Below are 27,129 nucleotides of genomic sequence, written 5' to 3' on the forward strand. Positions count from 1 at the left end.
CAAGCTTTTGCTTAGTTACGTAAGAGACACCTCGCAGCAATACACAGATTATCAATGGATAAGAAGGGCACAAAGGAACCAGCCCATTTGAGAGATGGTGGCCGCTATGTGAGAGCTTGCACCGAATCACAAGGTGTAGCAACAGTGTATTTAGTCTGGGGAGTTCAAATCGTTACGTTTATGTGCAGTCAGATAAGTCAGTGCACAATATTTCATTCAAATTTAACTCGCAAATGGCTTATTCTGAGACAATGCAAACTTTAGTCCTTGCTATTTGTGAGGCACCAACACTTCATTGTTTCAAGTCACGTTCAACAACACTTTTCTTTCCTTAGACTTATGAATGTTCTGAGTAGTTCTTTCTTGGCATTGTTTATTGTGTTGTATGCCCATAGTTCTGTGTGTGCTGTTACTTTGATGCTGTTTTTGTGTGTTCCTGATGTCTTTTTGGGCAACTATATTTGTAAGTAATGGTAATTTTATATATAAATGTGTTTTGAAATAATGTGCGGCCTATCGAGATCTTTTTGTAGATGTACATGTATTGGGCTTTCAATATCAATTATTATGGTTATTATTACTAAACCTCAGATCCTGCTTCTTCAAAGACTACATTTCTTTTAAGGTACATGTATCTGCTACGAGCAGGAACGAAAGAGGGCGTATTTTAAAATGAAATTGGCAGGCGTGTAAGTTTACCTGCGTTTAACGTGGAGCACGCTGAGATCGCGCATAAATTTATTCTGGAATGTATGGTTTTCGTGTGCATGCTGAATGCGTGCAAGTACCCGGTTGGAAAACTTTGTACCCCCAGTCTGTCTTTCTGTCACCTGTGAGGGTGCACTTCAACTTAAGGTGGATAATGTCTGTGAAAGGCAAAGGACAGCAATAAAGAAAAAAAAGTCTTCAGCAGATTGGGGAATAAATTAAATGGAACAACTAGGTCAGAAAAGCACAGAAAATAAGTGCAATTGCTGAACCAAACACTGGTTAGCAGCAAATGTGTCATGCTGTGTACACCGCTGGCCAAGTGTTTTTGCTCTGTTCCCCTCTGAGAGCAATAATTTTTAATGTCAACCCTAGGGACTTCAACAGTAACCAATGTATCCTTCCTGGCTTTCAATGCAAATGAATACACATGTAAAATTTGTCAGTGTTATTAGATGGTTCATCATCTTTTTAAAAAACCCTCAACGTAACTTTTACAACGTCTGAAAGCGGGGACAATTTGTTACTCTGTACTTCTACACTGTAAAATAAATGGGTCAGAAATAAAACAAATTAGCTAACATTGACTAGAACATGGAGCAAATCACCACCTGCTCCAATTACATCCTTACTGTTCCAACTCGATCTCTTTTCTAGCATTTCCATGGGAACCGCTTTTTTCTCGATGAGACCCCTCTCCAAGGACTGTTATGTGATTGCAGCATACAAACAGGAAACCGTGCCTTTTCTAAGGTTACACTGTACTTAATTCAGGGGTTCTCTCAAAGCATCCTTAATGAGACGGAAATCCATAGAGTTTCCCCCTGCCCCCAAGGTTATCTCTGATTCGTTCTCCTTGGAGAATTTCTAATCCTCCAATATTTGTTCTGATTTCTTTTTCCAAGATCGAAAGCTGTCTCTAGAGACGCATGATGCAGGAGGTTTGAGTGATGCGTCAGCACAGCTAAAAGCCAGGAGCAAAACAAGTCTGAGGTAAAATATTTAAACATCCGGTATCTTGCATTTTTAGTTTCCACGCCCGTGTCCAGATTGTGTAAAGAGGTTTTTTTTCCAGAACCAAGATGTTTATGCAGACGCGCTACGTGGGCGAAACAGATCTAACCCCCTGATCTGGAGTGAGAAGCTGCAGCTACGCTGAGTGTTGTTTTTGCTGGAAGGGGAGTAACAAGGAATTGATGTTGATCAGGTCTTGCAACTTTGGCAGACCACTAAAGTACTTTTTGAAAGGCAGGAATATTTTCTACCCTGTCCCGAGTACGGGGCGTAACAGTGAAGGGGTTAACCTACACTTAGCCAAAACAAATGCTTCATTCCAAATGGGGGAGGTATTATAAGCCCTGCTTTCCAAATGATAATTACTCTTTTACATATTACCGAAAATGGGTCACTTGGGAGACATTCCCAGAGGAACGTGCACAAAAATTTTCGAACTTTACTGTCCCATAATTCAATATTCCCTAATCAGATCTTAACCAAACTTTGCATGTTTTCCTTTCAGACTCTAATCTATCATCTCTCAAAATGTGGATGATAAAAATTTTCCTCCTTTTGGTAGTTGGAGCATTAGGGAGACATTGAAATGTCTCCCTAATGACCGATGTCTCCCTAATGTTGAACAATTTACCAAAAAATGTCTCCCAAGTGACCTATTTGGAAATATATCACCAACACTTCATCTAGGTTTGTTTTAAAGTCTTCATACATTCTCACTAATGCCTTTGTTAATGTTATGAGTTTCATGCATAGATAATATACATGTAGGTAGGAGGACTTTATTCTAAAACATTTCACATAATAAATACAGGTTTATTTTGTGCTGGCAGACTTTATAGTGATAGTTGTAACTAAGATTCGTAAAATACCCGGGACACGTTTTCTGTTCTTATTGGTTGAAACGTGTCACATGTTTTGACATTTGATAATGCCTGCTGCGTAAATCACGTGCTGGCACATTGATAAGAAACAATTTAATCTGGGCTGATTGGTCAGGAGTCTTTGTGTGCACACGACGTGCCACGCGCATGCAAAGTTCATTGAATGGATTCTTTTGGACAACTTTTAAGATCTTGCTTAGGAGAACGAATGCTGATAATGCTCTCGCCTGCGGCTCGGGCATTAGTCGCGTCCATTCTCCTGAGCCATTTTCTTAGTAAACGCTCAGGATGATTACACTGCTGGTGCGAGAAAGACACAACAAGCTAACATACTTCGACTGAAATGAACATCTGACACATGTACATGTATGTGGTATGTATCATTTAACTGCTAATGGAAAATAAACCATACATGTACATGTGTGTATTTCATTCCAAACTTTGATATCATAGCTGACTATTTGTTATTTTATCTTAATCTATCAAACTCCACACCTTAAAAATTTTTTCATGGAAAATTAGAAAAACCACTTCAATGATGACATCTGAGATGAAGAAGGTTTTCTGCCTTACTCGGGTAACGGCCTCCTTCAACCAAAATAACATCGGTGCTTCCAGCAAAACTAATCAAAAAGAATCGAGGACGGAAATGTGAATGATCTGGCAGGGACGGAAGGCTGGGTGTGTTGCCCTAAGCCATGACTACCGTTACATGCATCAGAACCCCCTCAGTCATACACTAGTAATTTTTTTGGTGAAGACAGGTAGTAGGCCTATTCGTAATTTTTTTAATCATCAATGACCTTAAATGGAACACGCACAAAGCATGCCCACAAGCCGTCAAGGTTCTTTCGGCGAGATAGACAGAGCAAAACAGTTCATCATGTGTAACTAGGGTCGAGTGGATTGAACGCAGGCCTATCTTTATTCAGGTGGTGGGGGGGGAGGGGAAGGCTTTTTGCCTTTTCAGCTTCAAGCACGTCTTGAGCACTGTCAAGGCAATGAGGTCCCCCCCCCTTCCGTGGACTGGATTCATCATCGATTCGTAGCCAGGATGTGGCAGGTTTAATAAAAGAGTGCCGGGGAAATAGACCAACATGATTACTTCGCTCGAGGTGATGTGAGATGGCAAAGATGGAAATCAGGGCATCTAAAAAACAGCATCAGATATTGATTTTTTTTTTAGGGGAGTCAGGAAGGAAACAAGATGTGCGTCTAAAAATTGAACATGTACATCTGCCTGTAACAACTTTTGAACACAAAGCCCTATGTAATGTTTTGGACAGTAAAGTACAGGCATGTATTATCTTGATCATATCTTGATCATGTGCGCACTCACAGTAAGGGACGTGGGACCACCCTTCTTTTACGCGACACCGTGCTAGTCACTAAAATTGCTGCTGACGAGGTTGACTCCTTCGAATTCTCAGAATGGATAACAGCGCATGGTTCTCAATGATTTAGGATCGTGATTGTATATTGGCCACCCTACTCACCGAATCACAGAATCCTACAGGTGCTTTTTTGAATGAGTTTGCCGATTACCTTGAATCAGTGGTCTTGTCCCCTGAGCCATTATTAACCACTGGTGATTTTAATATCCACGTAGATAACATCAACGATCTGGATGCATCGTGGTTTAGTGATCTACTAAAGTCAATGCACCTTGAGCAGCATGTGCATTGCTCCACTCATCAGCATGGACACACTTTAGACTTGATCATTACTCGCCAATCTGAATTGGTCATTATTGGTCTACCGATAGCAGACTATATGATCTCTGATCATATTTCCGTATTGTGTAATCTGTCTTTCACGAGACCTCTACTTCCTGTAAGGGAGCAAGCGTTTAGGAAATTGAAAGCCATAGAAACGGCGCTGTTGAAGAGTGAATTGCGGGCATCAGATTTGTGTGTCAATCCTCGTCTTCATCTATCTCAGTTGGTTGCAAGTTATGATGCAACCCTTGCTGAAGTGTTCAATAAGCGTGCTCCTCTTCGCACCAAAACCATTACGGTCAGGCCCCTTGTACCCTGGCACTACAGTGACATCAAGGCTGCCAAGATTGCCAGGAGGCAGGCTGAACGTAAATGGCGCCGCACAAGAGCAGTCTCAGACTTGAACATTTACAAGGCAAGGAGGAATTTTGCTGTTAACTTAATGGCAAGGGCGAGACAGGACTTTTATCAAAATATCATAAATGAGAATTGCTCTAGTGCCAAAAAGCTGTTCCAGGTTACAAAATCTCTTCTCAGGAAAGATATTACATGTAACTCTCTGTTACCTTTTTCTAAAGACAGAGTTTCATTTGCGAATGAAATGGGTCGGTTTTTCATAGGGACAATTAGTAAAATTCATGCTAAACTTGACAGGCTGGTTGATAGATCATTTGAGCATGTTTCCAATTCTGGTGTATATTCTGGATGTCATAAGGATTGTTTTTCAGCACTTTCTGAATTAGATGTGAGAAACCTTATTAAGGATTTAGCCCTTTAATCTTGCTTTCTTGATCCTATGCCAACAGCTGTAGTGGCTGATTGTATTGAGGTTTTACTTTACAATAGTTCGCTTACTTCTGGCACTTTTCCCACTGAATGGAAGCAGTCCTTAGTAATACCAATTTTGAAAAAGCATAATCTTGAGCCGGTGTTGGAAAACTACCGGCCGGTTGGCAATCTTTCATTTGTGTCAAAATTGACTGAAAGGGCTGTTTTTAACCAAGTGCATGATTATTTAACTGTTAATAAACTGCATCCGCCACTTCAGTCTGCCTATCTTATGAAAATGAACAGTCAGCATGTTGTTCTGCTTATTTTACTAGACTTAAGTGCTACGTTTGATACTGTTGGTCACACTATTTTGTTAAGTTGGCACGGTCCAAATTTGGCATATGTGGTCTAGCACTGGATTGGTTCTCATCTTATCTTACCAGCAGAAGTCAAAGTGTACTGATACAGGGATTCCAGTCAAACAAGTTTGATCTTACCCGTGGTGTTCCACAAGGTTCCTGTCCTGGACCCCTGTTGTTCATCATGTACTCCTCAAGGTTATTTGATATCATTGACACTCATTTACATGTACCTGATTTTAATTCATGCCTTCATCACTAGCCAGTTGGATTATTGTAATAGCCTGTTTTATGGCTTGCCACATGTTCAACTTGCCAAATTACAAGGAGTTCAAAATGCTGCGGCAAGACTGGTTGTAAATGTAAATAGACGTTGTCACATTACCCCTATACTTAAAGATTTGCACTGGTTGCCGGCCAAATTTTGTGTCATGTTTAAAATTTCACTGCTCGTTTTTAAATGTATTTACTCCTCAGCGCCTGATTATCTGTGTGACCTTTTTACTGTTAGAAACCAACATGCTTATAGTTTGAGGTCAACAAGTGAAATATTACTTGAGTATACTAGGGATAGCATGCTACATCCTTTTGGTGATCGGGCTTTTGCTTCAGTTGCCCTAAAGTTGTGGCATGCACTGAGGCCTGTAATACGGGGGGTTGAATCGTTGGGTAATTGAAAAAACAACTGAAAACCCACTTGTTCAAACAGGCATTTGGGTCTTAAAATACTCAGTTTTACCCGCTGTTTATCTTTAACTGTGTTTTCTGCTGGTGTCTATTTTGACTTTATTTAGTTTTTTTGTGTGTCCAGTTGAAGGGTCCTCTTTGTTAGAATGAGCTCTGGTCCATAATTTTGTTTGCCGTGTGATTTTAAGCTTTCATGTGTACTGTGCGAACTCACTTATTTGCCTAGTCCTATTTTTCTTATATCTTTTAGACTAAAATGATTTTGTATTTAACTGTAATTGTAATGAATTCTTATCGTAACTTTTATGTAACTTTGTAATTGTGCCTTTTAACATTCCCAGATGGAGAGGGCGCACAAGAAACATAATAAATTATTATTAATTATCATATTGCAAATCAATAAAAAGACGACTCCTGGTATGTGCAGGTGCTGAAATCAACATTTTGTCCTCTTACACACATGTTACATGTACTATTGGTTAACCCTTACTGTCAAAAATCCTCTGAAATCAGACACCCGGTTGGAGCATCTCCATGGATTGAGGACAGTGTTCCATCCGCATTATTAGCTGATCCCATACAAGTTTCAGGTAGATAAAACTGACTGTTCTTCTCCAACCCTACATGTATAGCCCTGCCTCCCTCTGCAAAGTGGGCTGCAAAGTCCTTGGAATCCTTTCCTATAGAAGCACACGAGATACTGTACCTACCACGAGATTGTCACAAATGCCGTTGGCAACTTTGGCAAGGGTGTTGGCATCGAGTGGTGCTATGACGAGGAGGTCGGCGCGTCGCCGCAGCTCGATGTGTAAGACGGGATCATCGCGGTTCTTCCACATCTGGATCATGAAAAGAAAGAACATCAAGTACTGAATGTTGTTGCATGGGACACAATGCCAAAAATGTTACCGAATCTTACAAATAGAAGAAGTTTTGGTGAAGTTGATGGACATCACTGTTGTCTATGGCAACTTATTTACTGGTCTGGACCCCTATCTCATTGTTTACAGACATGTGCTGACTGGTCATGGCTGTTTGGGTTGTGACTGGTATTACCGTACTTCCACAGCAGCATAATGAAAAAATGTAGATAGAGATGGAATCTACGTCTTCTGAGAGTTGTATTAGCTACCATAAAACAGTGTACAGGTTCAGGCATGACCGGGAACTGACCCAGTGACAAAAGGCTGACGGCGTGGAGAAAAAAGTCTTACTTTGTGGGTGTGGCTGCTCAGAGGGTTGGCATTCACTATAAACATACACGTATACATGTACCCTACACGTGAGTAATAATTCAAACCAGCCTCTTCTACAATTTTCAAGATGTATTTTTGTATATTTTTATATATTTTTAATATACGTTGGGTAAGGGCAAAACCGTTATATATAACTCTTCTACAATCTTCCCTTGCTTTTCTTCTTTAAAAGACTGGTCCCTCTGATGCATCTGATGCACAATATAGCATCTCTGATGCTATATTGTGTGTGTAGAATCTAACTATTCTTGCTGCTACATCTCCATACTAAAAACATGAAACTCCATATTAGCACATCAGGGTGCAGTGTTCCAAATTAAGGAAAATTCTCCGCAAGGCCGAGGTGCTTAAAATGTACCCCTACAAATTCTTTCGAAAAGAGGGGTCTGTGTGGGCCAAGAAATTGTGGGATTGTGTAAGTATGACTTAGAATCATCTCTGTAGATTCAGGGACCCCCATCTGGGGGAAAGCAGACAAAAATGTGATTGAAAATTTGTCAGAAGAGCCTGAGAAGGTGAAGGATGTCATTTGAAAAATGGCTGCTGAGAAGACTTGGGAACATTCACTTTTTGGGGGGTGAGTTTGTTTTGGGCAGATAAGTAAAAAATTCATTGGTGAACCAACTAAAATTTGAAAATCAAATAAAATCTAAAGGACCAAACAACTCATTGTTGTTTGTAAATTGTATGAGACGCCTCAGGGACTTCAGTTGCCTGCAATTGGGCTCCAAACTTTGTTGATTTTACACTGTTTTCAATGGAGCTTGAATTAGTTCAGTCACTTCAGTGCACCCCTCATGATAGTAATTAAGAATCCAGACTCCATCTTCCATCATAACCTTCATTCCTGTTTAATCCTGCACATATAGAGTTACTCATCCCAGATGCCTTTTGCCTTGACCTGATTTAACCAAACACCCCAGGACAGGCCCTGACCCAAATCCCCTAGGCGAGCATTACCTGCTTGAGTGGCTCTTTTCACACAAGCCTTCTTGTTGGGAGTTAACATTATCCAATTACTCATTGCAGTCTACTTGAGCTAGGGCCTGGCCCCCAGTTTGTTTATAGTCTGATGTGGTAATTAGATTAGTAAATTGCCACTGGGGCAGTGGGCTCTCTACAGGACAGTACATTGACTAAGTGGCAGTCTGTGCAGGGATGGTCTGTGTTAATGGTGTTTCCTTTGATCAGTTACCAATTAAGGCACAGACAGGAGGGATATGGGCCATGTAATAACCCCCCTTATTTGGCAGTGGGAAACCCCCATGGTCCACTATTGTGGATTCTTGGGGTTATTGTTAATTCCATGAACTTTCCAACATCTAAAGCAGCAGCAAAAATAGAGAACAAACCATATACGATATACTGGTACCTGTATATTATATTAAGGCTTTGCAGGTATACCGTGGGATCTTCAAGAAGAGGTGGTGTTCATCTATCTCTTCAAAAAGAGGTGGGGTTCATCTATCTCTGCAAGAAGAGGTGGGGTTCATCTATCTCTTCAAGAAGAGGTGGGGTTTATCTATCTCTTCAAGAAGAGGTGGGGTTCATCTATCTCAGTCTTCAAGAAGAGGTGGGGTTTATCTATCTCTTCAAGAAGAGGTGGGGTTCATCTATCTCAGTCTTCAAGAAGAGGTGGGGTTCATCTATCTCTTCAAGAAGAGGTGGGGTTCATCTATCTCTTTTAAGAAGAGGTGGGGTTCATCTATCTCTTCAAGAAGAGGTGGGGTTTATCTATCTCTTCAAGAAGAGGTGGGGTTCATCTATCTCTTCAAGAAGAGGTGGGGTTCATCTATCTCTTTTAAGAAGAGGTGGGGTTCATCTATCTCTTTTAAGAAGAGGTGGGGTTCATCTATCTCTTCAAGAAGAGGTGGGGTTCATCTATTTCTTCAAGAAGAGGTGGGGTTCATCTATCTCTTCAAGAAGAGGTGGGGTTGATCTATCTCTTCAAGAAGAGGTGGGGTTCATCTATCTCTTCAAGAAGAGGTGGGGTTGATCTATCTCTTCAAGAAGAGGTGGGGTTCATCTATCTCTTCAAGAAGAGGTGGGGTTGATCTATCTCTTCAAGAAGAGGTGGGGTTCATCTATCTCTTTTAAGAAGAGGTGGGGTTTATCTATCTCTTCAAGAAGAGGTGGGGTTCATCTATCTCTTCAAGAAGAGGTGGGGTTCATCTATCTCTTTTAAGAAGAGGTGGGGTTCATCTATCTCTGCAAGAAGAGGTGGGGTTCATCTATCTCTTCAAGAAGGGGTGGGGTTCTTTTCATAACCATACCTACATGTACATTGTATTCTTGAAGAGATACATCCCACGGTGCAGCCACAATTTCTTACCATATATACGACTTCCACCATGCAAAGTTTAAAATCTTACTTAAAATACATGTAAAAACTTAAAGTCATGGCTGTACACTGTTTCCATACTTGTACATGTATGTATCGGAAAAAGCAATGCACATTTTCTTCATGAGCTCTGTGGTGTAGGCCCAATGTAGTGTCTGGCTCTGCTCCCTCCCCACCCTAACAATAGAGGACACTCGCAGGCATGGAATTATTATACAGGCACCATTATAAACTTGATTGCTGAATGAATTAATCTAAAGAGTTACTGGTACATACAAAGTCAGGGCAAAAGTTTTAAAAATGGCAAGATTGAAAAAACAAACAAACAAACAAACAAACAAACAAACAAACAAACAAACAAACAAACAAACAAACAAACACCCCAACACCCCAACAAACAAAGAAAGAAAGAAACAGGTAACATGCCTCAGTTTGATATCCCTGCCTGTCTTTAAACAGACACGGTCTGTTTTCTTAAATAAAGAACCTATTTGCCATAAGGTTCAAAGCCAAAATGCCAAGAATATTGCAAGTGAGAAGTACATGTACATGTAAAGTAACATGCAGGTGGCCCGCTCAAGGCCAATCTGCAGGTGCTGCTCAGTATAAAGCAAATTGGTTACCAGCCAAATCGCTATAATTTATGCTGAATTTCGTTGAACAGATAAAAACATGAGTACAGTTGTGCCTGAAACAGGCTTCCAGAGCTAATGATAGGTCTAATGTCTGCATGTGTCCAAGTGTTTCCAACGGAGTGAAGACCAACACCTTGCTCAGTCTAGACAACAGATTTGGATGCAGCCTGTAGGATACACACCTTATACTCACAGAAAGGCTGTGACTAAAATGAACTTGACCTTTCAGAGGGTAATTAGACACTTAACTATTTTTTAAAAAAATGACACATGCCCCTGAAAAAATCTGGATTCATAAATTTAGAAAATTCAAGTTTCCACCAATTGAAGTTAACTCCAAATACATGTACATGATTCTTAGAGTGATGCAGAAAAGCTAACCTTGTGGACAATTCCGGTTTTCCTGAGATGCGGTCTGGAGAAAATTAAACGGCCGTTGTTTGGCAGTTAAGGGTACCGGTATGTGAATGAACTCTTGATCTACCTCCTGCTTCTCGAATTTTTTTCAGGACAAAACTCAAAAAAATTTGATATTACTATGATACCAGTGCCTGCAATTTGAATTTCAGATTCATGAGCAGAATTCCAAAAACTATCAGTGAAGTTATACTGTAGTCAATTTCAAATTACAGTAAATAAATCAGGAACTGAATGGACCTGAACAAGCCAGGAACATCTGTTACGAATATTATCTGCCCTGAGTTGAAGTGCACCCCCAAGTAGCCAAAGAAAGACAGATGGTTGTAAGTTTTCCAAGCAGGTTATTGCAAGCGCTCCGCGTGTACGCAAAGACCATACATTAAAGAATAAATTTGTTATGCGTACTCAGTGTGCTCCGTGTCAAATGCGCCACTGATCTCCATTATAAATGCGCGCCTATGCAACGAGTACCAAAAAACAAAACAAAACAAATCTTTTTTCCAGGGCTTTTCAGGCTGATTCCTAAACTGCAGGGGGTTTCAGTGGTTAGAGGGGAATAAAGAGGCTCATGTGATAAGGACTTCATGTTGACCATAATGTCTAAATGCAGACAGCGAAACCATTCACCACTTGGGACAAGCTCATCACCGAAGTAAAAATTTCACTCTACAAGAAGTCCTCAAAGACGTATTACCAGGATACAGTTGCACTCTAGCCTTAATATACATGTACACATCACTTGGCAAATATTATAATTATTTGTTTTTCCAACCGAGCATCCCTGATGCCCACATAAACAAGCTAGAGCAGCTGAACGACCTGCAAACAATTCTCCATCAGCCCACGCTGCAGCGAAACAAGTAGTGTATGATTTATTACCCAGCAGATCCAAGTTAATATCACACCCGTGTACATGTATAATTAGTTGGTTGCTTTTTGCAAATCGGCTGGGGTTTATCTTTTTGGCTCGCGGGCCCGATCAATAATTCGGTCTGACGCTTCTGCCTTTCTGAAAGTACACAACCAGATATGGCAAATTCTATGTGATGCCAAGCTTTACAGCCATCATCATGTGCATGCATATTACAATATGAGTGGAAAAATTCAAAAGTTTCTAATCTCAAATGAAAAACAGGGTCCTAAAGGCGCAACCCCCCCTCCCAAATAAAAAATTAAAAAAACAATGCGTGGGCCTTTTCGTTAGGGATATCAGATTTTGGAGTGGTACCATGCAAAGAATTGTCTTAGAAAATGAGTCGCAATGATCGGGATTTTACCCATTATTGATGAAACCAGCGAGCATGACCATGTGGCACTCAATGCGGATTTGACAAATAAATTGCTTGGCTTCTTAAATGCACAGCACACTTCTCAATTTTAGAGCACAAGTGAGACATATCTACTCAAGTTGTGTCTTCTCATAAGCAAGGGAACTACAAATGCAAAATCCTCACTCCAAGAATTGAAGAATTTCATGTTGGTATGAAAATCTACAAATGATCAGGACACTGCATTTTTGTCACACACCAAGAAGGATGCAGAAGTGAGAGGCGCTCAGGAAAAAGTGAGGCATTAATTTGAGCTGAGGGAATTGGACCTTCTCAGCTCAATACGGGCGATTCGCAATAGTGCGCCTCCAAGAGTTTGCAACGCGTTGGCCAATCACGATGCGTGAAATCTGTCGACCTATTGCGCGTTCGGAAAGGGTCGACAGATTTCACGCGTCGTGATTGGCCAATGCGTTGCAAACTCTTAGAGGGGCACTATTGTGAATCGCCCGTATTCTGCTGTTTGCATAAATTTCCTCAAAGCGACAGGTGCACTGCATAATTTGCACCTGTTATTTGGAATATCTGAGTATCAACAAGGAAAAAACCCACTTTTCCACAAAAAACTACAGTTTCAAAATTAACTGATGAAAATAGATGTCGAAATTTCATTGCAAGTGAAACTGATATTTGACTCGTGAAGTTTTCTTAGTTTGATGCTCAGTACAAGCTGCAATTCCTTGTGACTTAAAGGGCGGCGATGAATGTGTTGAATAGTTGTTAACAAACGATGCGAATATATCTGGCTGATGGGGGCAAATGCCTCCTTTAATAATTTATTTTATGAATAATGTGAAATTATGTATGCCTCATCTGTTGACTGCGGCATGGACACACAACAGCCTGTGCACTCCCTATTTGCAAAGACACTACTCCTGGATGTTCAATGGAGAAAGATACATCTGATATTGAGATATGGATTGACAGATTAATAGATTAGATTACGCTGATTGGCTGCTTGTGCTTTGTTAGATAGTGGGTGGGGGGGGAGAATTTGTGGTGTAAGACTGCATTAGCCGCGATAGAATTTGTGGTATTCCGGGAAGGTCCGGAAGTGCAGTTGCCAAACACAATAAATTACAGTGACTCGCAAAGCATTATCGACTCGTTAAGAGCAATTCATTGCCAGATGGTGATTTAAGTCTTTCGCATTTTATCGAGCTGGAGCCAGACTGAAGGGACTCTGTGTTGGAGCAAAAAGGGGGGGAGGGTTGGATGAGAGCGGCAGAAAAAAATCAATACAAATCAGATGTAAATGGAGCCGGGAATGAAATGTCAAGGCAGAAAAGATTGGCTGGCAGTAAATGATGATGGTGATGCTGCAATTGTGTACAGCAAGGGGATTAAAAAAATGAGCAGAGGATCACATTCAAGTCAATGATAAGGGACCAGGGAAACACAATATACTGAACTAAAGACAAGGATGAAGATGGAAGGGAATAAAGAGAATAAGACAAGAATGAGGAAAATGAGGGTAGGAGGATGAGATGGAGGAGAACTGAAGACAAGGATGAAGATGGAAGAGGAATAAAGAGAACAAGACAAGAATGAGGAAGATGAGGGTAGGAGGATGAGATGGAGGAGAACTGAAAACAAGGATGAAGATGGAAGAGGAATAAAGAGAACAAGACAAGAATGAGGAAGATGAGGGTAGGAGGATGAGATGGAGGAGAACTGAAGACAAGGATGAGGATGGAAGAGGAATAAAGAGAATAAGACAAGAATGAGGAAGATGAGGGTAGGAGGATGAGATGGAGGAGAACTGAAGACAAGGATGAGGATGGAAGAGGAATAAAGAGAATAAGACAAGAATGAGGAAGATGAGGGTAGGAGGATGAGATGGAGGAGAACTGAAGACAAGGATGAGGATGGAAGAGGAATAAAGAGAACAAGACAAGAATGAGGAAGATGAGGGTAGGAGGATGAGATGGAGGAGAACTGAAGACAAGGATGAAGATGGAAGAGGAATAAAGAGAACAAGACAAGAATGAGGAAGATGAGGGTAGGAGGATGAGATGGAGGAGAACTGAAGACAAGGATGAGGATGGAAGAGGAATAAAGAGAACAAGACAAGAATGAGGAAGATGAGGATGAGATGAAGGAGAACTGAAGACAAGGATGAAGATGGACGAAGAATAAAGAGAACAAGAAAAGAATGAGGAAGATGAGGCTAGGAAGATGAGATGGAGGAGAACTGAAGACAAGGATCGGGATGGAAGAGGAATAAAGAGAACAAGACAAGAATGAGGAAGATGAGGGTAGGAGGATGAGATGGAGGAGAACTGAAGACAAGGATGAGGATGGAAGAGGAATAAAGAGAACAAGACAAGAATGAGGAAGATGAAGGTAGGAGGATGAGAAGGAGGAGAACTGAAGACAAGGATGAGGATGGAAGAGGAATAAAGAGAACAAGACAAGAATGAGGAAGATGAGGGTAGGAGGATGAGATGAAGGAGAACTGAAGACAAGGATGAGGATGGAAGAGGAATAAAGAGAATAAGACAAGAATGAGGAAGATGAGGGTAGGAGGATGAGATGGAGGAGAAATGAAGACAAGGATGAGAATGGAAGAGGAATAAAGAGAATAAGACAAGAATGAGGAAGATGAGGGTAGAAGGATGAGATGGAGGAGAACTGAAGACAAGGATGAGGATGGAAGAGGAATAAAGAAAATAAGACAAAAATGAGGAAGATGAGGGTAGGAGGATGAGATGGAGGAGAACTGAAGACAAGGATGAGGATGGAAAAGGAATAAAGAGAACAAGACAAGAATGAGGAAGATGAGGGTAGGAGGATGAGATGAAGGAGAACTGAAGACAAGGATGAAGATGGAAGAGGAATAAAGAGAACAAGACAAGAATGAGGAAGATGAGGGTAGGAGGATGAGATGGAGGAGAACTGAAGACAAGGATGAGGATGGAAGAGGAATAAAGAGAACAAGACAAGAATGAGGAAGATGAGGATGAGATGAAGGAGAACTGAAGACAAGGATGAAGATGGACGAAGAATAAAGAGAACAAGAAAAGAATGAGGAAGATGAGGGTAGGAGGATGAGATGGAGGAGAACTGAAGACAAGGATGAAGATGGACGAGGAATAAAGAGAACAAGACAAGAATGAGGAAGATGAGGGTAGGAAGATGAGATGGAGGAGAACTGAAGACAAGGATGGGGATGGAAGAGGAATAAAGAGAACAAGACAAGAATGAGGAAGATGAGGGTAGGAGGATGAGATGGAGGAGAACTGAAGACAAGGATGAGGATGGAAGAGGAATAAAGAGAACAAGAGAAGAATGAGGAAGATGAGGGTAGGAGGATGAGATGGAGGAGAACTGAAGACAAGGATGAGGATGGAAGAGGAATAAAGAGAACAAGACAAGAATGAGGAAGATGAGGGTAGGAGGATGAGATGGAGGAGAACTGAAGACAAGGATGAGGATGGAAGAGGAATAAAGAGAATAAGACAAGAATGAGGAAGATGAGGGTAGGAGGATGAGATGGAGGAGAACTGAAGAAAAGGATGAGGATGGAAGAGGAATAAAGAGAATAAGACAAGAATGAGGAAGATGAGGGTAGAAGGATGATATGGAGGAGAACTGAAGACAAGGATGAGGATGGAAGAGGAATAAAGAGAATAAGACAAGAATGAGGAAGATGAGGGTAGGAGGATGAGATGGAGGAGAACTGAAGACAAGGATGAGGATGGAAAAGGAATAAAGAGAACAAGACAAGAATGAGGAAGATGAGGGTAGGAGGATGAGATGAAGGAGAACTGAAGACAAGGATGAAGATGGAAGAGGAATAAAGAGAACAAGACAAGAATGAGGAAGATGAGGGTAGGAGGATGAGATGGAGGAGAACTGAAGACAAGGATGAGGATGGAAGAGGAATAAAGAGAACAAGACAAGAATGAGGAAGATGAGGATGAGATGAAGGAGAACTGAAGACAAGGATGAAGATGGACGAAGAATAAAGAGAACAAGAAAAGAATGAGGAAGATGAGGGTAGGAGGATGAGATGGAGGAGAACTGAAGACAAGGATGAAGATGGACGAGGAATAAAGAGAACAAGACAAGAATGAGGAAGATGAGGGTAGGAAGATGAGATGGAGGAGAACTGAAGACAAGGATGGGGATGGAAGAGGAATAAAGAGAACAAGACAAGAATGAGGAAGATGAGGGTAGGAGGATAAGATGGAGGAGAACTGAAGACAAGGATGAGGATGGAAGAGGAATAAAGAGAACAAGACAAGAATGAGGAAGATGAGGGTAGGTGGATGAGATGGAGGAGAACTGAAGACAAGGATGAGGATAGAAGAGGAATAAAGAGAACAAGACAAGAATGAGGAAAATGAGGGTAGGAGGATGAGATGGAGGAGAACTGAAGACAAGGATGAGGATGGAAGAGGAATAAAGAGAACAAGACAAGAATGAGGAAGATGAGGGTAGGAGGATGAGATGAAGGAGAACTGAAGACAAAGATGAAGATGGACGAAGAATAAAGAGAACAAGAAAAGAATGAGGAAGATGAGGGTAGGAGAATGAGATGGAGGAGAACTGAAGACAAGGATGAGGATGGAAGAGGAATAAAGAGAACAGGACAAGAATGAGGAAGAGGAGGCTAGCAGGATGAGATGGAGGAGAACTCAAGACAATGATGAGGATGGAAGAGGAATAAAGAGAACAAGACAAGAATGAGGAAGATGAGGGTAGGAGGATGAGATGGAGGAGAACTGAAGACATGGATGAAGATGGAAGAGGAATAAAGAGAAGAAGACAAGAATGAGGAAGATGAGGGTAGGAGGATGAGATGGAGGAGAACTGAAGACAAGGATGAAGATGGACGAGGAATAAAGAGAACAAGACAAGAATGAGGAAGATGAGGGTAGGAGGATGAGATGGAGGAGGACTGAAGGCAAGGATGAGGATGGAAGAGGAATAAAGAGAACAAGACAAGAATGAGAAAGATGAGGGTAGGAGGATGAGATGGAGGAAAACTGAAGACAAGGATGAAGATGGACGAGGAATAAAGAGAACAAGACAAGAATGAGGAAGATGAGGGTAGGAGGATGAGATGGAGGAGAACTGAAGACAAGGATGAGGATGGAAGAGGAATAAAGAGAACAAGACAAGAATGAGGAAAATGAGGATAGGTGGATGAGATGGAGGAGAACTGAAGACAAGGATGAGGATGGAAGAGGAATAAAGAGAACAAGACAAGAATGAGGAAGATGAGGGTAGGAGGATGAGATGGAGGAGAACTGAAGACAAGGATGAGGATGGAAGAGGAATAAAGAGAACAGGACAAGAATGAGGAAGATGAGGGTAGGAGGATGAGATGAAGGAGAACTGAAGACAAAGATGAAGATGGACGAAGAATAAAGAGAACAAGAAAAGAATGAGGAAGATGAGGGTAGGAGGATGAGATGGAGGAGAACTGAAGACAAGGATGAGGATGGAAGAGGAATAAAGAGAACAGGACAAGAATGAGGAAGATGAGGGTAGGAGGATGAGATGGAGGAGAACTGAAGACAATGATGAGGATGGAAGAGGAATAAAGAGAACAAGACAAGAATGAGGAAGATGAGGGTAGGAGGATGAGATGGAGGAGAACTGAAGACATGGATGAAGATGGAAGAGGAATAAAGAGAACAAGACAAGAATGAGGAAGATGAGGGTAGGAGGATGAGATGGAGGAGAACTGAAGACAAGGATGAAGATGGACGAGGAATAAAGAGAACAAGACAAGAATGAGGAAGATGAGGGTAGGAGGATGAGATGGAGGAGAACTGAAGACAAGGATGAGGATGGAAGAGGAATAAAGAGAACAAGACAAGAATGAGGAAGATGAGGGTAGGAGGATGAGATGGAGGAGAACTGAAGACAAGGATGAGGATGGAAGAGGAATAAAGAGAACAAGACAAGAATGAGGAAGATGAGGGTAGGAGGATGAGATGGAGGAGAACTGAAGACAATGATGAAGATGGAAGAGGAATAAAGAGAACAAGACAAGAATGAGGAAGATGAGGGTAGGAGGATGAGATGGAGGAGAACTGAAGACAAGGATGAAGATGGAAGAGGAATAACGAGAACAAGACAAGAATGAGGAAGATGAGGGGAGGAGGAGGAGATGAAGGAGAACTGAAGACAAGGATGAAGATGGAGGAGGAATAAAGAGAACAAGACAAGAATGAGGAAGAGGAGGGGAGGAGGATGAGAAGGAGGAGAACTGAAGACAAGGATGAGGATGGAAGAGGAATAAAAAGAATAAAACAAGAATGAGGAAGATGAGGGTAGGAGGATGAGAAGGAGGAGAACTGAAGACAAGGATGAGGATGGAAGAGGAAAAAAGAGAACAAGACAAGAATGAGGAAGATGAGGGTAGGAGGATGAGATGGAGAACTGAAGACAAGGATGAGGATGGAAGAGGAATAAAGAGAACAAGACAAGAATGAGGAAGATGAGGGTAGGAGGATGAGATGAAGGAGAACTGAAGACAAGGATGAAGATGGAAGAGGAATAAAGAGAACAAGACAAGAATGAGGAAGATGAGGGTAGGAGGATGAGATGGAGGAGAACTGAAGACAAGGATGAGGATGGAAGAGGAATAAAGAGAATAAGACAAGAATGAGGAAGATGAAGGTAGGAGGATGAGAAGGAGGAGAACTGAAGACAAGGATGAGGATGGAAGAGGAATAAAGAGAACAAGACAAGAAGGAGGAAGATGAGGGTAGGAGGATGAGATGGAGGAGAACTGAAGACAAGGATGAAGATGGAAGAGGAATAAAGAGAATAAGACAAGAATGAGGAAGATGAGGGTAGGAGGATGAGATGAAGGAGAACTGAAGACAAGGATGAAGATGGAAGAGGAATAAAGAGACCAGGAAAAGAATGAGGATGGAAGAGGAATAAAGAAAATAAGACAAGAATGAGGAAGATGAGGGTAGGAGGATGAGATGAAGGAGAAATGAAGACATGGATGAGGATGGAAGAGGAATAAAGAGAACAAGACAAGAATGAGGAAGATGAGGGTAGGAGGATGAGATGGAGGAGAACTGAAGACAAGGATGAGGATGGAAGAGGAATAAAGAGAACAAGACAAGAATGAGGAAGATGAGGGTAGGAGGATGAGATGGAGGAGAACTGAAGACAAGGATGAGGATTGAAGAGGAATAAAGAGAACAAGACAAGAATGAGGAAGATGAGGGTAGGAGGATGAGATGGAGGAGAACTGAAGACATGGATGAGGATGGAAGAGGAATAAAGAGAACAGGACAAGAATGAGGAAGATGAGGGTAGGAGGATGAGATGGAGGAGAACTGAAGACAAGGATGAGGATGGAAGAGGAATAAAGAGAACAAGACAAGAATGAGGAAGATGAGGGTAGGAGGATGAGATGGAGGAGAACTGAAGACATGGATGAGGATGGAAGAGGAATAAAGAGAACAGGACAAGAATGAGGAAGATGAGGGTAGGAGGATGAGATGGAGGAGAACTGAAGACATGGATGAAGATGGAAGAGGAATAAAGAGAACAGGACAAGAATGAGGATGGAAGAGGAATAAAGAGAATAAGACAAGAATGAGGAAGATGAGGGTAGGAGGATGAGATGGAGGAGAACTGAAGACATGGATGAGGATGGAAGAGGAATAAAGAGAACAAGACAAGAATGAGGAAAATGAGGGTAGGAGGATGAGATGGAGGAGAACTGAAGACATGGATGAGGATGGAAGAGGAATAAAGAGAACAGGACAAGAATGAGGAAGATGAGGGTAGGAGGATGAGATGGAGGAGAACTGAAGACAAGGATGAGGATGGAAGAGGAATAAAGAGAACAGGACAAGAATGAGGAAGATGAGGGTAGGAGGATGAGATGGAGGAGAACTGAAGACAAGGATGAGGATGGAAGAGGAATAAAGAGAACAAGACAAGAATGAGGAAGATGAGGGTAGGAGGATGAGATGGAGGAGAACTGAAGACAAGGATGAAGATGGAAGAGGAATAACGAGAACAAGACAAGAATGAGGAAGATGAGGGTAGGAGGATGAGATGGAGGAGAACTGAAGACAAGGATGAAGATGGAAGAGGAATAAAGAGAACAAGACAAGAATGAGGAAGATGAGGGTAGGAGGATGAGATGGAGGAGAACTGAAGACAAGGATAAGGATGGAAGAGGAATAAAGAGAACAAGACAAGAATGAGGAAGATGAAAATGGGTGGACGAAAAGAGAGCAATAGAAAAGAATAACAATGATGTCAAGATAGAGAATGGTACATGTACCGGAACATGTAATTTTATTACATGTACATGAAAATAGCCAAAAGAACTGTGTGGGTCCTCTGCTTTAATGCCCTCACTACTTGTATTTCACGAATCACAAAGCAGCCAATAATCATTACTGATGTTTCTAACACCCCTGATGGCTCAGTCACGCACTCACCAGCCCACTTTGTCCTTATCACATTTCAAAGCCAACATCTGCCCCTTGATGACACACCACTCATATTTGCTTTGTAGTGAGGCACACTGATAAAAAATGCAAAGGCTCGGAAATGAGGTCTGTGGCTGGAGGTATGACCGCATGATCACACAAGTTCATGAAAGCCAAATTGGATGCTGATATGGGATTTTTATGGATTCATATGGACTTTTGGAAGGGCCACTATGGTGTGATGCAGTGAAGGGAGGAGAGAGCCTGGGTATAGTAACCCCAACCCTAGGCCTTTTTGCTAAGGCACCAGCCTCAATCCTTCAAAATCCTCTGATAATCCATGCAAAAAAACTGCATTCAGCCTCAATCCTTCAAAGTTCTCTGGCAATTCCTGTCATTACGTTGATGAAGTGTAAATGATATCTTGGAACGGTATTAAAGATTTCACACATAATGCAGGTACAAATCATGCACGGTGGAGCATAAACACCTATAACAAATTTTGAAAGTCCTGTCAGACAAAACAAGGAAACAGAAGCAGCAAGATTTCTTGGGCAGTGCCACCAACTAATATGATATTCATCTTCCTCTTTTATTTTCCAGAACTGGACATACAACGGGCGTTTTCTTGATGGGGTGATTTAAGAAGAAAACAAGTGTCGCTTCTATTTTAAAATACAATTTACAGGTTTGCAGGTTAACTCTCTACTGAGAGCAGCAACTCTCAAAGCTGCAGGGACTCCACAGCCAGAGATGCAAGCATCCATCTTAATTAAACCTTCATTTTATACAGAGATCAATGCCCCAGAGAGCACATTTTTCACCCTTCAAAACTCTTCAGTGGGGTGGTGAAGTGTTTGATTACAGGGACCTGAAAGGCCAACCGATAGCTTGGGCAGAGGAAAGTGCATGTACACTACAGCACGTGACAGAAGGTGGAGACTTCTTGTCGGGAATCCATCAAGCAAAAGGCTGAGAACAGTTTGGGAAAGGCAAATCATGAAGTCTGCAGAGATTACTTTGAAAGGTTAAGCAATCTCCGTGATGACAACCCAATATCAGACCATGTTTTCCACTCTTCAGAGTTGACTACAAAAACTGCACGTATGAAATTGGCAACTACATGTGCATATCTCAAGAGCCATCAGCAAGGAGGTCAGACACTTCTATGGGAATATTGGAAATTGACTTTTTTAAATGTTCAAACAACCTTCTGAGGTGTCCCTTTGGACGTGTAGTTTGATTTTAAATATTTTAAATCAGCATTAAACAAGATACATGCACATGTCCGTGTACAGTGTACATGTAGATTATAATGCGGCTATGAGATGAAGAATACTGTTTGAAATAGCGGGTGGGCTTATAAAAAATTTAGAGGGTTGGTAAAGAGACTTGGCAATCTTGCCCAGAGGGCTCCTAAAAATAAAATCAGACACACTCGGCCTGTCATACATACCTGTATATTACAGTCAATTATTGATCGCACAATCTTCAGTTTCCATGCCTGATTTTGCTATGGCACTTTTTCACAGATTTCACCGTCTTGAGGTCATGTGCCGGACACCATGCATTTACATGTACATATGTGTACCAGTACATCATAGCGAATTTGGTCTAAAGGAGACCAAGACTGGAAGCAAAGCTGTCTTCTTTTTATAATTCAATTATGCAAAGTCTGAATGAATCCTCATCGTCTGATTGGAGGTTTGCTGATCAAGTGCCCATGAATCAGTCATCCCCATGAATGGTGTGGCTGCACTGCAAAAATTGATGATGTTCCGTTGCATTGACAAATGGATCAATCAAATTTCCAAGCATCCATTACAAAAAATTCTACAGTGGAGGTGCTATTGTGGCTCACCACAGAATACTTGTTTCCTGTTTTTTTAATTGTGGGGCTAATCTTGCTACTCCAAAGCTTAATAAGCCATTTGCGAGTTTTAAACATCGAGTTATCTTATTGCACATAAACGTAACAATTTGAATTCCCCAGACTAAAGTCACTGTTGGTATACATGTAGCTCGTGATTTGGGAAAAGCTTTCGCATAGCGACCACCATCTCTGGAATGGACTGGAATTCCTTTGTGCCCTTCTTATCCATTGCAAAGTGTGTATTGTTGCAAGGCATCTCTTATGTATATAACTAACCAAAAGCTTGCCCCTAATCACAAGGTACATGTACATGTACATGTATAGCAACAGTGATTTTAGTATTAAAAATTCAAATTGTTATGTTTACGTGAATTTAAAGAATTCAGTATACCAGATTTTATTCAAATTTAACTCGCAAAAGGCTTATTAAAAGGACGCAGCTATAACATGGTTGAGCCAAAGGTGTGTAAAGGAAGCAAAGGCCAGAATGATATCAGTGCGCTCAATACCTTGCCATGCGTGTTTGGCACTTGTGACATTTTGCGATTACTCGCCGTGAGGCACCGACATGTAACTGACCCCCAAGTCAATGACTTGGGGAAGTATCTCATGATGCAACACAAAAACATGTCAGCCTAGTTGAACAAAGCGAAGGAGAGTTCATGCTGCTTTCAACGGTTCTGAAAAATGGTTGCACGTGGGTAAATTAGCTCAAATCAAGTAAACGGCCAAAATGTACATGTAGTTTGTGGATGTCCATTGCTTTCGACACTTCAAGTTCATGTTCATAACCTTTTGACCCAGTCTGGCACCTCAAGTAACCTAAGATCATTCATTTATTACCACATGTTGAGCATGTTCACCTAGATCTTATACATGTACATGTGTTCATATATGATGACATATCACAGGTAAGCGCAAGGGAAGAAATTGAAGACACATGTAAAGCAGGTGACAAATGGAATATTCCACTCCCAATGGAACATTCCATCCGCTCATGAAAGTACAGTGTATTCTTCTTACTGCACTTATGCAAATATGATTTGCATAAGAACGGTCTTCACATTCAGTAGAAAGTTGTTGTGCATATTATATAATGCTGCAATTTTCTAAAAAAAAAAAAATTTGAAGCCATTGCTGAAACTTAGGCTCACAGCTGAAACCAATATATTGGTATTAGTGGGTCCCTCAACGTGGCAGAAGAAAAAAATATCAATTTGCAAGAGGTAACATCATGATAAGCACAGGTGAGTGGGCAGGATGAAACCTAATGTTCGAGAATTCCGAGGAGGGGTAACCATTATGGATTGCTTTCCAAATTAAATGCGGATGTGGCAAGGACTGTATGTGCCCAACTTGGAAACTAATGAGGCAGTCTGATAAAGCCCATGGGGGATGATGACATTTTGCTGCAAGGGGTACCTGGGAAAGGAACTCACCAGGACGAGAGAACAGTGACTGTCAGGAGGTAAAGACAAGGATACAATGTAGATGTCTTCTGAGACATGTAAACTTCAGCATGCCTAAGAAACAAATATGACAAGGGACTTCAAACATTGAGATTTGCTGCGTGCATTTTAAAACATGGCATCTGCTTACAGATGCTCAAGGGGCTTTCATAATACATACACCTTGTGTATATTCACTTGTACATATACCAGTGCCAGTGTATACATGTGTCAGTACATGTACCTTATCATCGGTCAATAATCTATCAGATCCAGGGGTTAAATTGAAATTGGCCCAATTACAGATACGCTCTTCCAGAATGTCCAGAGGTACATCTGCATGTACATGTAACTTGTACAAAACTGAACACACAGTACAACATTGCACTGGGTAGTGTCAGCCATACCGGTACATGAACTGTAAGTACTGGTAAATATTACTTTTCGCAGGCCGTAAATCGTGGCTGCAGATGGCCCTAACAACCCACGTGCTGCGCTGATACAAAGTGGCTCCAGCAAGTGTCATTGCCAACAACAGCCCAAATTTCCAGAGACTGCCTTGCATGAATGTAGACCCAATTCTGCCAAGTGTGACAAGGCATGCATGCTCAATCTGTGTACTTCAAAACAATTTGAATTTAAGCATTTCTATGTACCCCCTACAAATATTGCCCACTGCACCACAATTTTGGACAATATTTGGATCTGCTTGTGACAAACCGGTAGCAGATCAAAGATGGGGTACCCAGCGCCCCCTTCCCATTTAATTTTCTTTTTTTAGGGGGGGGGAGCAGGACCTGTGTATGAATACATTTGTACTATGCATCTTTTCCTTGCCCGGTATCCTACCCCCATTTCTTCTTAAGCACTAGACTGTAAATAGCTTAAAAAGACAGAAATTCTCTTCCCCTCACCTTCTCATTTGTAAATGCTGGATCCCTCACTGTGAACTGTCAACATAAGGCACATATACCAGTACAACATGGATTATTCCTCCCTTTAAGAGTGGGGGGGGGGAATTGTCAAAGCAGCCAGCACTTCTGGATCAGTCATTTTGCTCCACTCACCCTCTGATCATGTTGTCGGTACATAGTAGTGTTGACAACAACTTGAGCGAGACATCGGCCAAGTACATTAGGTGACGTGTGACATTTGAACAACAGCGGCCAATGAATGATTAATAAATGGCAGCGCTGGAGATTCGATGAAAATTGCTTGCTTGAAACTCAGGAGTCACATTCAATGCGTGTGTCATCAAACAAGCCCAAAACCAAAACCCAAAATCAAGACTAAAATCATTTATAAAAATGATCGATAAAATACAAAATTAATAACTCTTAAGCATTATAAATGCCTCCTTGAAAATTTGGTTACACCTGTAGGCTAATGTGCCATGGTAGAAATAACATTTTTTTTTAAAGAAACAGGTGGGCTGTCACAGGGATTCGCGCATTCAATGAAATGCAACCATGCAGCATGGCGGCGGATAGCAGTCCATGTACATGTGCATCAACACAGAAATGTACAGTAGCACACGCACTTTACGCCAACAGAAAGGACACATCATCATGTTTGCTTTTCTCACCAGGGTCCCGGCAACATTATGTTGAGGTCAAGATATTATGACAACGAACAAGAAGGAATAAACTGTGCGCTATGCGTGAAAGACCAGTACCGGTAACACATGTACATGCACTGTACATGTACTTGTATGCCATGTACATGTGCAGTGTACATGTATGCCATGTACATGTACATATCTTTCAACTTTTTATAGGAACTCACATGACTTACATCAGCGTGTTCCACAGATATGGAGAAGCGGTTACTTCATGTTGACAGTACATGTAATCTCCACACTTATTGGGCTCGTCTTTGCAGTGTAAGTACATATGTAATTAATCCCAAAGATGAGTGTGGATGAACATTCTTCACAAACGCTGTGCCACGGGGATGAATTTGCTGCCTTGAAGTCACGCAGCATTTACAAAAAGTTTGACTAAGATTTTTCTACAATTATGACCTGTAAGCACACCAGCAAGCACATGCTGCAGAATACTGGATAAGATCCCACACTTTTCATGCATACATGTATTCCCAAAGATCATCTCTGCTCTTAAGCTTTAGAAGGAAATATTAACCGAGTGGGTTGTGCCTCAGCGACAACCGCTCCGACGAGATGCCAGTGGATCAATTTCCACATTGCGATAAGGCCTGAGATGCGGGTCCGAAAAAACACTGATTGAATGTAGATTTCGCGCAGGTGGAGGGGACCTGTGGGAAATGAGACCTCTTGGACGAAAGGAGATTGTGATTCGTGATCGGAATGAGACGCAAATGGAATGTGACTGGAATTATATGACCATGATCCTGCATGTGGGTCTGGCGCTGGGGTTGGCCTGAAGTGCCTGCAATAACATGAAAGCAATATGGTGTCTGAGACTGCAGAGTGTCACAGTTTTGGCGAAAGGCACAAATTGGCACATTTCATGAAGAGGCAAATTTCTCACCGGAGAGTAAAATCTGCACATAGGTTTTTGAGAATATCGCACGTGAAGTTGGTCTCTTTTTCAAACGCTTATTTCCCCAGTATTTAGCCTTCCTTTGCCTTAACCGATGCTGCTGCAAGAATGACGGGATCTTTAATAACACAGAACTACAAATAATATTTAAAGAAGTCAATAAAAATTGTTTATTTTGTAAACAAAGACGTTTGTCTATTCCTGAAAAAGCTAAAATTTGTCTGACTTTTGTCTATTCGTGAAAATGCGCGCTATTTTGCTATAGCACGTGCCAGGTACAAAATTGTTACATTTGTATACATCACTGGAGTCACATTGCATATTCGTGACAGCAAAATGAGTTTGTTCATGGATTTGCCCTTTATTGATAATGCTACATGTATTTCTATGGAAGACAAATCCGCCTCTTTGTGAAAACGCAAAATGCGGTATACCAGCAGTTGAATTTTGCCCCAGGACCATATTTTGGCTGCTGTCAGCAGATATGGGATAAAAATAACTACTCAAAGTTGTACAAGTTGCAGGCATCGCATTGGCTAATTGATTTTGAAAAAAAACCCAGAAATTTGGAAAAATCATGATTTGGGACCAAAGAGTCTCTTTGTGAAAACAGTGACAAAATAACAGATATACCTACCGGTATGGAACCCAGAGCTCATGGGCTACAGCCCTAAATTGCTCACTCTTCAGTTTTGCCTTAAACTTCAGCCACATGTTCATCTAATCAGATAACTTGAGG

General features: G+C 41.3%; 2 protein-coding genes across 3 annotated transcripts in view; one reads left to right on the forward strand and one right to left on the reverse strand.

The window, feature by feature from the left end:
• Positions 1-27,129, forward strand: part of LOC110986820 (sodium-dependent phosphate transport protein 2B-like) — a 369,275-nt gene that overhangs the window by 184,884 nt on the left and 157,262 nt on the right. The window lies entirely within an intron of this gene.
• ppcdc (phosphopantothenoylcysteine decarboxylase) overlaps positions 1-27,129 on the reverse strand; it is a 72,478-nt gene that overhangs the window by 11,318 nt on the left and 34,031 nt on the right. For both annotated transcript variants that reach the window (XM_022249023.2, XM_022249022.2), the window contains exon 4: positions 6,849-6,977. In XM_022249023.2, the coding sequence (XP_022104715.2) occupies positions 6,849-6,977 (129 nt within the window). The remainder of the gene's footprint in view (positions 1-6,848; positions 6,978-27,129) is intronic.

Source organism: Acanthaster planci, linkage group LG05, assembly GCF_054643075.1.
Source record: "Acanthaster planci isolate LZ-2023a linkage group LG05, COTS_SCS, whole genome shotgun sequence".
Lineage (NCBI taxonomy): Eukaryota > Metazoa > Echinodermata > Asteroidea > Valvatida > Acanthasteridae > Acanthaster > Acanthaster planci.